The sequence below is a fragment of the Camellia sinensis genome, chromosome 6 (genome assembly GCF_055761805.1).
Source record: "Camellia sinensis isolate YWXY chromosome 6, ASM5576180v1, whole genome shotgun sequence".
Lineage (NCBI taxonomy): Eukaryota > Viridiplantae > Streptophyta > Magnoliopsida > Ericales > Theaceae > Camellia > Camellia sinensis.
In genome coordinates, this window is record NC_138966.1 from 18,107,991 (window position 1) to 18,119,465 (window position 11,475).

At 43.1% G+C, this 11,475-nt stretch overlaps 1 protein-coding gene across 1 annotated transcript; it reads right to left on the reverse strand.

The window, feature by feature from the left end:
- Positions 1-1,321: 1,321 nt before the first annotated feature.
- Positions 1,322-4,390, reverse strand: LOC145793196 (uncharacterized). Its single transcript, XM_082875950.1, has 4 exons — positions 4,242-4,390; positions 2,605-3,188; positions 2,463-2,542; positions 1,322-2,080 (listed from the first exon to the last, which is right to left on the reverse strand). Exons 1-4 carry the CDS (start codon positions 4,388-4,390, stop codon positions 1,322-1,324), a joined length of 1,572 nt encoding a protein of 523 aa, XP_082732076.1.
- Positions 4,391-11,475: the final 7,085 nt, after the last annotated feature.

An 11,475-nucleotide genomic window follows, 5' to 3' on the forward strand; every position in this document is an offset into this window, starting at 1 on the left:
TTTAAAGAAAATAACATCCAAGCCTCATTTCATTTATCATAACAATTCTCACATCTTTCACCTCTTTATTATTCACAACATTCTATGAGTTAAAGGAAATTCCATTCAATTTGGGGTTTACAACTCAAATTGAAAATTTAGGGTTTTACCCAATTTGGGGGTTTGTCTTGTTTGTCACAAAATTGGGTTTCAACAATATGTATGTACATGTTTTGAGAGGGGAGTATAAAGAAATTTCAAACAAGCGTCAAATGAAATAGTTTCTTATGTAGAACATGGAAATAATCCAACAGTATTCTCAAATTGGCTCATGAATCACAACCACACCATGAAATCCATTCAAAGCAAAGAAATACTAGGGTAAAAGTATCTCTACCTCTACAAGAAGGAAGAAAATGAAGTCCCTTGAAGAATCCTTCACAAAATCAAGATCCAATCGGCAAGAGAGTGAGATCTCCAAGCGTTCTTCACCTTTTTGCTAGATGATCTAAGCCAAATCTTAGTGGAATAGAAGGTATTTAGAGTGAGAAACTAGGTTTTTTTTTTCGAAAAATAGGAGAGGATAGGGAAGATAGAAATGAAAAGTGGAAGGAAAGATCCAGAATCACATTTTTGAAGGTGCTGAATTCGCGTAGTCCGCTTGAGCGCCACATTTCCCGCTCGAGTGTAAGACACAAACTAAGAGGCCCACTAGAGTGACAAATCCCTCGCTCAAGTGTAAAATGACAAGTCCCAAAAGTTTTACAGAGCTACAGGAGAACAACTAGAAGCCAACACTCTCTGCTCGAGCGCCACTTCCTACGCTCTAGCGTCCCACCTCCAAACTCAAAAGACGCTGAGAGTTAAAATTTTCCACTCGAGCACGACTTTTTACACTTGAGCGAACCCAAAAACAAAATTTTCACAAACTTCCCCCCTAGGGAATTTCACCCCGAAATTAGTGCCAGATCTCAACTTGATAAGAATATGATGACATCAAAATATATATTCACCAGTCTTCAACACCTCCCAATATGACAGTAAAATATGGTAACCATAATATATTTACTAACACGCCGAAATCTCATAATTAAACAATAGACATCAATTTAGTTCCAAAAACCAAGAATAATAAAATACTAAAAGTTCTAATTCTTCTTCCCATTCATCAAGTATGAAGAAAGAGCAACAAAATCAGTATATTACAAATGAGAAAATAAATCTGGGTGCTTCTCACGGATTTCAGCTTCACGCTCCTATGTAGCTTCCTCCACACCATGATGGCTCCATAACACTTTAACTAAGGGAATTGTTTTACCCCTCAAAACATGTTCTCTGGAATCTAGGATTTGGAGTGTTTTTCTACATATGATACATCTTCATCTATTTCAATCTCCATCCAATGTAACACATGGGAGGGGTCGGGTTCATATTTGCGAAGCATTGACATGTGAAACGCGTCATGGACTTCGAAGAGCTGGGGTGGCAATACAAGACGATAGGCAACTTCTCTAACCCGCTCAATGGCATCAAAAGGGCCGATATAACACGGTGATAGTTTTCCACTTCGGCCAAATCTCATCAACCCTTTCCTAGGAGAGATTTTCAAGAATACATGATCACCAACTTCGAAAGTTAAAGGTCGTCTTCTTCTGTCTGCATAGCTCTTTTGTCGGCTTTGAGCAGTAACTAACCTTTTCCGAATGAGGACTATTTTCTCCTTTGTTTCACGAACCAGGTCTGGTCTTAGTAAGGGTGAATCTCCTACTTCTGCCCAACACATCGGTGATCTACATGGACGCCCATACAATGGCTCGAAAGGTTCCATCTCAATACTTGCTTGGTAGCTGTTATTATAAGCAAATTCAACTAAGGGTAAATGCTTCTCCCAAGACCCCTTAAAATCTAGCACACATGCCCTCAACATGTCCTCCAATATCTGGATAGTATGTTCGAATTGTCTATTGGTTTGGGGATGATAAGCTGTACTAAAATTCAATTGAGTACCTAGGGCACTTTGAAGACTCTTCCATAGCCTAGCTGTAAAACGAGGGTCTCTATCAGACACTATACTCACTGGTACCCCATGGAGGCAAACTATCTGCCGGATATAGATAATGTCTCCAAAACTTCAAGGCAAAAACAACAGCAGCTAGTTCTAAGTCGTGTGTTAGGTAGTTCTTTTCATGCGTCTTCAATTGGCGCGAGCCATACGCCACTGCTTTACCCTCTTGCATTAGAACACATCCCAACCCCCTCTCTAGAGGCATTACACTATACAGTATAACCTAAGCCTCGTTTTGGAAAGATAAGAATTGGAGAGGTGGTCAATCTAAGCTTTAGTTCTCGGAAGGAATTCTCACAAGCTTTGCTCCAAACAACCTTACTTCCTTCTGGGTCAATCTAGTTAATGGAGATGCTATGGAAGAGAAATTCTTTACAAATCAATGGTAGTAACCGGTTAAGCCCAGAAAGCTACGAACTTCTGAGACGTTCTTGGGTTGCTTCCAATTCTGCACAGCTTCTACTTTTGAAGAATCCACCATAATTCTGTCTCCCAAGACTACATGACCCAAGAACTTCACTTCAAAAAACTAGTATTCACATTTTTCATACTTTGCGTACAAACGATGCTCCCAAGAAGTTGCAAAATAGTAGGAAGATGTCCTTGATGCTCCTCTTCGAAGGGTGAATAGATAAGAATATCGTCTACAAAGACGACCACAAATTTGTCAAGAAACTCCCGAAAGACTCTGTTCATGAAATTCATGAATGTGGCTGGAGCATTAGTCAATCCAAAGGGCATAACTAAGAACTCATAATGTCCATAATGGGTCCGAAAAGAAGTTTTGGAAATGTCCTCTCTGACTCGGATTTGGTGATAACCTGACCTTAAATCTATATTGGAGAAACAATGAGAGCCTTTAAGTTGATCGAAGAGATCATATATCCTAGGCAAGGGATATTTATTCTTAACTGTGGCTTGGTTCAATTTACGGTAATCAATGCACAATCTTAAGGATCTGTCCTTCTTCTTTCCAAACAAAGCCAAGGCTTGCCAAGGTGAGGTGCTAGGGTGTATAAAGCCCATACTGAGTAATTCTTGCAACTGTTCTTTCAGAACCACCAATTCAGCTGGGGCAAACCTATATGGTGATAAGGAGATAGGTGTTGTACCCGGGAGTAAGTCTATGGTAAACTCTACTTCCCTATGAGGAGGTAATAACGTACCATCTTCAGGAAAAATATCGGATATTCACACATCACCTTTGGAAATTCACCTCAAACTACTTCACTCCCGTCATCCAAAATAGTCGCTAAAAGAGAATCAAATTTGCCCCGACCATGTGGATGGCACGAGGAGGGTAAGGATCTACCATACTTGTCCCCCAGAAACGTGAAACAATCACCGTCAGTAGTGCACACTGTAACTCTCTCTCGATAACAATATTTGGTTGCCCGGTAAGTAGACAACCAATTCATACCGAGGATGACGTTAAATCCCAACATTTCCAACAAGACAAAACTAAATCGAAGTTGTTGACCCACCACCTCAATTACACATCCCTGACACCCCTGGGTCAAAGTGACCTTACCCCCAACCGGTGACTTTACTGTGAGTAAAGATTGTAGTTGCCTACTCTCTAACCCCAACAATAATACAAATGATGTGGCAATAAATGAATGTGATGCCCCAGTGTTAATCAACACACTAGCCTAAGTATTGAAAATAAGGAATGTACCTCTCACAACTGATGGCCCCGACGTTTGCTCAGAAGCAGTGACAACATACACTCTTCCCTACGACCTCTGCTCCTCTATCTCACGTCTCTGAACATACGCTTGTTGTGCGGATTGAGCGAACGTGGCTCCTTGAACTATCCGAGATGCTTTCTTTGACTGAGCTGGCTGATATGATTGCCTCTGTCGTTGACCCATCTGTAAACCTCCAGATTGTCTAGACCCTGCCACATTCGGAGTCCTTACTTTCTGCGGGCTAAACTTCTTCAAATGTCCCAACTGACCACATTAATAACAAGATTGGGGCTGGCTCCAATTCTGAAATTGATCCCCTGTGGATGCATAGGTTGGGACCACGCTCTACCTTTCTATCCACACTCTATAGCCTTGTGACCCATTTGGCCACATCTACAACAAGCACCAGCAACTCGGGTCATATTTCCCGAACTTTCGCCTGTCACATAACTAGAGGATTTAGCTTGTGTGGAGGCGATTAGAAGGATGATGATGAACCCCTAGACCTTTTTGAAGAATCGGTGTCACTCCTAGTATCTAAATGTCCCGCCCTCTTTAACCTTTGCCTTGCCTCTTCAGCCTCTACAGTGATCTCCACATGAGCTGCTGCTTCAACCAAGCGGTCATAATCACGTATCATATTGCCAACCACCATCATCAAAATTTTGGGCCTAAACCTCTTTTCAAATTCGAGGCACCTTTGCTCTTCCGTTACCACTAATTTGGGTGCAAAACGCGAGAGACTAGTGAATTTGGCTTCAAAACTCCGCCACTGGCGTATCTAGTTGTAATAACTCTTCAAACGGCTTCCTCAACTACTCCTTAGCCATGGGAGGGAGGAATTTATCTTGGAAAGCTTGCACAAATGCTTCCCAAGTATGTTCAACTCTATGTTTTATGGCTTTCCACCACTGGCCAGGCTCAAACTTCAATTGATAGGCCGCTAATGCCACCCACAATTCGTTCTCCTGAATGTCTAAGATTTCGAAGGACTTGACCACTTGCTCCAACCACTCGTCGGCTTTCATCGGATCAGGCTCGCCGTTATACTCGACAAGATTAGAACGAAAGAACTCCTTTTCAAAAAGGAAGCCCTTGATTCTCCCTCAATGGTTTTAGCCGCCTGCTTGGCTCTCAATATCTCCATGGACTCCCTCAGAGCCCCTGCTATCTCCCTAGCCAAGGCCCCCATAATTTCTTGGCCTAGTGGAATAGGTATATTGTTTTGACCCACTCCTTCTTCTTGCGGAGGGATCTCGGGTTGGGTTGGAATGCTCCGGCCTCCCCGACAAGGACTACTGCGAGCTCTAGCACATCCGGACATCTATAAGAAGTAGAGACATTATTAAATTCAAGACCAACTTTCCGTACCTAAGTGCTCCACTCTTAATCCTCAAACTTATTTACCATGCAAACACACAAGCTTTTACATAGAATAATCCAAGAAATCACGCATACAATCACATATAAGCACACATGAGTTGTCCTCCTAAGATATTAGCTAATTCCATGGCAATCAAGGACCTCCAATTGGAAAGAACAGTGATCAAGTGCCTTTCCAAAAGGATTTCAATGAATGCAACGGGCAAAGGCCATATCATAGGATTCTAACCCTATACACATATAGTGGGTGTTTGGGAAGTGGGTTTTTATGTAGGTTTTTTTAGTTGTAGGATATTATTGGATAAAAAAAAATTGGTGTTTGCGAAGATAGTTGGGTTTTTTTGTGGTTGGATGTGATTTTAGTGAGAGAAAAAGTGAAATGATTATGGAGTTTGATGTGATATTTTGTTTGGATTTGTTTTTTTTTTATTTTGCAAAAACTGTCTTTCAGTGGAAAAAATCAAAAAAAAACCCAAACCCAAATCTTGCCAAACACGGCCATAATCACATGAAAACACATATCACACAAGGTATTCTAAGCATGTCGTCCTAGCCTAGGGACCCTATTGTGACACACGTCACTTCCCTCGAGCCCAAGGTATTCAAACCTATGGCTCTGATATCATTTATAATGCCCTGGAATTTCTTACAAGGAAAGGCCAAGATAAACAAAAGAATATACTCAAAAGTCATCTTTTTCATTGAACTAAAAGTTAAAGGATTACAATTAACCATGTACAATCTCACAAGATTCAGGATTCCAATGCCAGTTCAATGAACTAGATGGCCTTACAAATTATAAGCCCCTATGGCGTACAATAACTACAAAATAACTTGATAGTCTTGATACAACAATCCCAACTCAAAATATCAAAATACACTTAAGTCAACTTCTTCCCAAAAAGTGCAACAGCTGGAACCCATCCATCAAGGTAGTGGTACATCGTTAATTCCTAAAAAATAACATAGGGTTGAGCTATATGCCTAGTAGGAATATATTTAACAGAGTGTGGGGAAGTGGTTCTGGAAATACTCTTTGGATCCAACGGGGCACTCGAGATCATCAGCTAGTAACCCGAAAAGGAATGAACACTCCGATTGGGGGTGCCAGAATTAGCACTCTGATGGATAAGTCAGTATATACTCTCTTGATTGCTTATATCTTAAGTTAAGCGTACTAATTCTCACCTCCACCTCTTTGATTGTTGTTCTTCTATTTATATACACTCCTAGTCCTCAGGATAGGACCAACTATTAATCTGTCGTGTGATTGCTCACTCGGCCCTTCTTTCGTCGTATTACAACCTCCAATTGGCCCCTCGTTCAACTGGCTTTATGGCCGACTAAGATATTCGGCATCCAGAACGTACAAGACGGGGGCGAGTATAATATGTACCGATTGTCTAAATGTGTACTTGGCCTATCTGTGTTTATTCGGCTCCCACAATTGCCCCCCAAACACCCCACTAGCACTAGTTAGTCGACGTGTTTGGTTTTGAACTTGAAAAGTCAAAAATTCAGTGGTTAACCTCATTCCAACGTGTGTCAGAACGCACATGTTTTCTGGTCATCATTACAAATTCCTGCCTCTTCGTACGCATCCTCCATTTAATGTGATTTAAAACTTTGTGTCTTCGAATGTATACTCTGAATACTCAAAGTTTCTGGCTCGCCTTCTAGTTCAACTCCTCCACTTCACGACCTCTGCAATTTCCTCTCGTCTCTCATTATACCTTTTGCTTCTTGTAAGTTTTCTTGTCCTTCACTCCCAATACTATTTCCTTGTTTACTTTCAGTTTTGCATAATCCTTAGGCTGGCCGTGTGGCAAAAAATCTGAAAGAGCTCTTTTCTGCGGATCGAATTTCTGGCTTCTGACGCCATTATTCCATCCCCGACGACGTCCATCTGTCACTCGTGGCAGACAGCACTACTGATATGGAAAGGACCAATGAGAGTACAATTATCTTTCCTCTCCTATCGATTACTGCGGGCGGATTCTGTTTTCCCCTTCACCCATTTTTAAGAGCCGTCCTTTGACACTGGGGTCTAATTCCTTCCTAGCCTAATGTGAATTTCTTCCGCATCATAATGGGGATTACAGAGTTGAACCATCGTCTTAGGATTAACTTAGGTATACCTGCAATTCGGTACTATTATGCCTTAGCCAAATCTACTGGCCGGCTGGGATGCTATTTTCTCAGGGCCAAAAATACCGATCATCACCTAGTGAATATGCTTGCCAGCTCCGGAAAGTGTATTGATGACGTAATGGTCGTTGTCCGAGGCAATTGGGAATTCCGTGAGGGTGAAGATCGCCTAGATCCCGTGCCAAGGCGAAAAGGCAAACCAGGTGGCCGTATAGCCCACTCTAGTTTTACTTATTACCTTATTTGTATTCGGCTTTCCTTCCATGTGTTTCTCGTTTTGTTTATGCAGGTAGAAATTTGAAGAAAGTGTTGGTTTCAATCGACGACGCTATATTTGCATACATTAAAGTCTCTCTATAGTAGAAACAAGGGAGGGCGGCCCACATTCTTTTGCGATATGCGCCGTCTTACTCTACATTTTCGGTGGCAGAACACATTCCAATTTCAAGTGGTGAAGATCATCTTACCGCCCTTATCTTCCCCAGCTTCAAGAACATAAAGGAGGTTGGTTTAGAAGCCTCTGATTCAGAACAAGAGGAAGAACAAGCAGCTGATCCGGTCACCGACGACCTGAACCAATCGGAAGTTGAGATAGACGAAGCACTTAATTCGGCTTTTGAGGGAGTCGGATTCACTTTGTATAACCCTCCGCCCACCTCAAGCCAAGGGGACATTTTCGAAGACATTTTTACAAACTTAGGGGACTTGCCCAGCTCTTATCCTAACAACATGGCCAGCGAGTCGCTCACCTAATTGGCCAAATAGAGAAACGCCGAGAGGATGGCTGCCCGAAGAAGGGCTGAAGCCAAGCGAAACCAACATCCGCCCCCTCCACCTGACGCCGGGGAAGAAACTCCAACCGTTCCTATTGAAGAAGTGGTTCAGAATGAAATGGCCAAAACGGAAACTATTGTTGATCAACAGGAGGATCAAATGACGGAGTACAGGGGTGAAAAGCGCCCTACCGATCACGAAACTGTCTATTCAGAAGACCTAGTGGACAAACGGCCACGCTTGGCAGAATCGGACTTGGTTGTGCCGTTCATAGTGCAACCAAAGATAAAAAAACATGTCAGTTTGCTCCGATTCATCAGCTATAAGAGACCCGGTTGTGGCCTTGAGCCTGGCTTCTTCCATTTCTCTGCCGGCTGACAGAGCAACTTTTAGGGTGGAGGCCAATCTGCTGGCTATCGCGCGAGCAGCTCAATCAACGATATTGGTACGTAGTCCTTTACAATTTTGCAAGGCTAGACAAGAGTTTCTATATTAGCTTACTGGTCCTTTCCTTTGCAGGCGGCGAGAAGAATAGCCGAGATTGGACGTCGCCAACACGATGCAATCGAACAGATCGGCTCTTTTACATCCGAATTAGAAAAGGGGAGAATAGTTGAGGCCTCTCTCTGAGCTGAGTCTGAGGCCGCGAAAGCGGTGGAAGAGAGAGCTAGGGCCGATATAGAAGCAAATGAGGCTAGGACTGCTGTCGCATTGAAAATGGCTGCTGAGGAAAAGGCGAAAACGAATGAAGAAGCGCTCAGGTGATATCAGAACAGCAGAACAGCCAATTCCGCACGAGCAGGTTGACGTGGAACCGCTAGAGTCTAACCTCGAAGATAGTTGAATATTTTCCATTTTGCTTTTGGTATTATGCGTATGTAGATTTTGCTGTATATATTAGGTTTTTGCTTTTGATTGTTCGTTTTTGTAAGGGCTGATATAGGGTAGTTTTCATTTGTGAAATGAATTCTATTTGTGCTTAATTTACAAATGAAAATTATTTCGCAGCTTATGAATGGAAATTATTTTTGCCTTTTGTGCTTAATGAATACGCTTGTTAGTGGCCAAGTAGGATGTAAAATCATGAAATGAATTAAACAAGCTATTGAATTAAAAATGACTGTAAAGTGCTGTATCTTAGCCAAATATATTAGTGAATATGCTCTTGGCGCAGCAGGTTAATGATCTAGTTGGACTAATGAACCATGACGGTTTGAAAACGGCAGTTCAGGAATTTGCTGGGACACAATGGTAACTCGGCTGAGCTCTAATAGTTACACCGAATAGATTGATGAATTTGCCCTTGCCCCAGTAAGTTAATGAACCGGTCGGACTAATGAACCAAGACTGTCTAAGAACGGCTTTTAAGGAATTTGCTGGGGCATAATGGTAACTCGGCTGAGCTCTGATAGTTACGCTGAATAGATTGATGAATCTGCCTTTGCCCCAGCAAGTTAATGAACCAGTTGGACTGATGAACCAAGACGGTCTGAGAATGGCAGTTCAGGAATTTGCTGGGGCACACTAGTAACTCGACTGAGCTCTGATAGTTACGTCGAATAGATTGATGAATCTGCCCTTGCCCCAGCCAGCACTTGAACTGTGACGCCAAAAACAGTAAGTTTGTGGCGTGAGGCTTTTGAAGTTTAGCATTAATGATATCACCTCGAGGGTGCTGCCCTCGTAAGGAATAAATGGGGCGAGTGCTTCATGCACATAGGTCCTATCAATGTGCTCAGACTCAACAACTCAGTCTAGTCTGTTGAGGAAGGTTAGACAAGCGCGAATGTCACATAGACTATTCTTTAACAACAGAGGAGAGGGGAGGACATTGGCTGAACTAGAAGGAGAGATAAATTGAAGTGGCGAACCCATGCACACAGGAAGTAGGACTTCGAGGGAGCGGAAGAGACGCCCTTCCCCTCATCGTCGAAGTAGGTCGCCCAGGAGGGACAAGCAGCAACAGGGAAAATCCCTTCAACCTCGGTCTGGAAGAGAATCCGATGCGACACCGCGCCCGTTGAGTTTTGCAGTCTTTGCGGGGAATAGAGTAATGAAAAAAGCGGATTCAATCGTTTGGGATCCAAACATGGCAGTCGAGTTCGCTCGATAGATTTTTCCGCCTGAAGTCCAGCAGTCGATGGTAGGTCGACAGGATTTTGAAGTGTTTCCGTTCATGGAGCGGTGAAGGGGCTGTACACCGCCTATGAATTCAGCATGCGTCATCATGCCGCATGGCGAGATATAAAGCAGGGAGATGAAGGCATTCGAAGCTTAGAGGCTCACATGGAAAAGACAGAGCGCGAACTAAGAAAGGTCAGGACTGCCAAGACACAATCGGTCGGCCATCCTGACCCGGTCATGGAGGAAAATGTGACACAGTGGCTAATAAATCATGCAATTGCCGATCGAGATACGGCTAACATATTTGCAATTGAGACTGCCAGGTCTGGGGCCTATGAAAAAGGCTTTCATGATGGCCAAAAGGTCGGGATAGACAAGACCAAGGAAAAACTTGCCGAGGAGGTTTGTCGATGTGAAAATCGTGGATTTAAGCATGGTTGGATCGTGGCACTTCAAGACACGGACGCTCTCCGGGCAACAGGCGTTGATTAGGCGTCGCCGCTATATTAAGGTCATCATTTTCCCTTTTCTACCTTCGAAGTCAAGAAGAGTCATGATGAGGGAGATGCCGAATAAAAGTAGACATTGTAATGTTCAAATGCAGATTGAGTGCGAATTATGTATTTATTAGTTAATTTAATAAAACACTCTGTTTTAAATGTTTGCATGTTCCAACTTATGTTTATACACTTTGTACTGGTCGATCAATTTAATCAAACATTTCATTTTGAATGCTTGCATGTTTCAACTTTCGCAAACTACACGTGCTTTTCAATCGTAATATTCACGAGAAGCACACCGAATCCACGGCTTTTATCTGCGCCAGTCGTGAGACCTACAAAAACTACTTCTAATCCGGAGCCTTATTCGGCCCAAACGTGGCTTGCATGGATGGGGCTCCGTATTCGGAGGCTTAACTTGGTCAATCGTGATATCCATGAACGGCACTCCGAATCTGGATTTTTATTCGGACCAAACGTGGTGTGCACGGATGGGGCTCCGTATTCGGAGGCTTAACTTGGCCAATCGTGACATCCACAAAAGGCGCTCGGAATCCGGAGTATTATTCGGCCCAAGCGTGACCTGCACGGATGGGGCTTCGAATTCGGAGGCTTTACTTAGCCAATCGTGTTATCCACGGAAGGTGCTCCGAATCCAGACTCTTATTCGGCCTAAGCGTGACCAGAACTGATGGGGCTTCGAATTCGGAGGCTTTACTTGGCCAATCGTGTTATCCACGAAAGGCGCTCCGAATCTGGAGTCTTATTCGGCCCAAACGTGACCTACACAGATGGGGCTTTTTATTCGGAG

Excerpts from the sequence above, each read along its gene's own strand:
- LOC145793196 (XM_082875950.1), bottom strand. The coding sequence starts at position 4,390 with ATGGTGGTTGGCAATATGATACGTGATTATGACCGCTTGGTTGAAGCA. Across the intron at positions 2,543-2,604 it reads ACTTCTTGGGAGCATCGTTT|TCTTGGGAGACAGAATTATG; the intron begins GTACGCAAAGTA and ends TGGGTCATGTAG. Across the intron at positions 2,081-2,462 it reads AACCCAAGAACGTCTCAGAA|ATAGTTTGCCTCCATGGGGT; the intron begins GTTCGTAGCTTT and ends TATATCCGGCAG.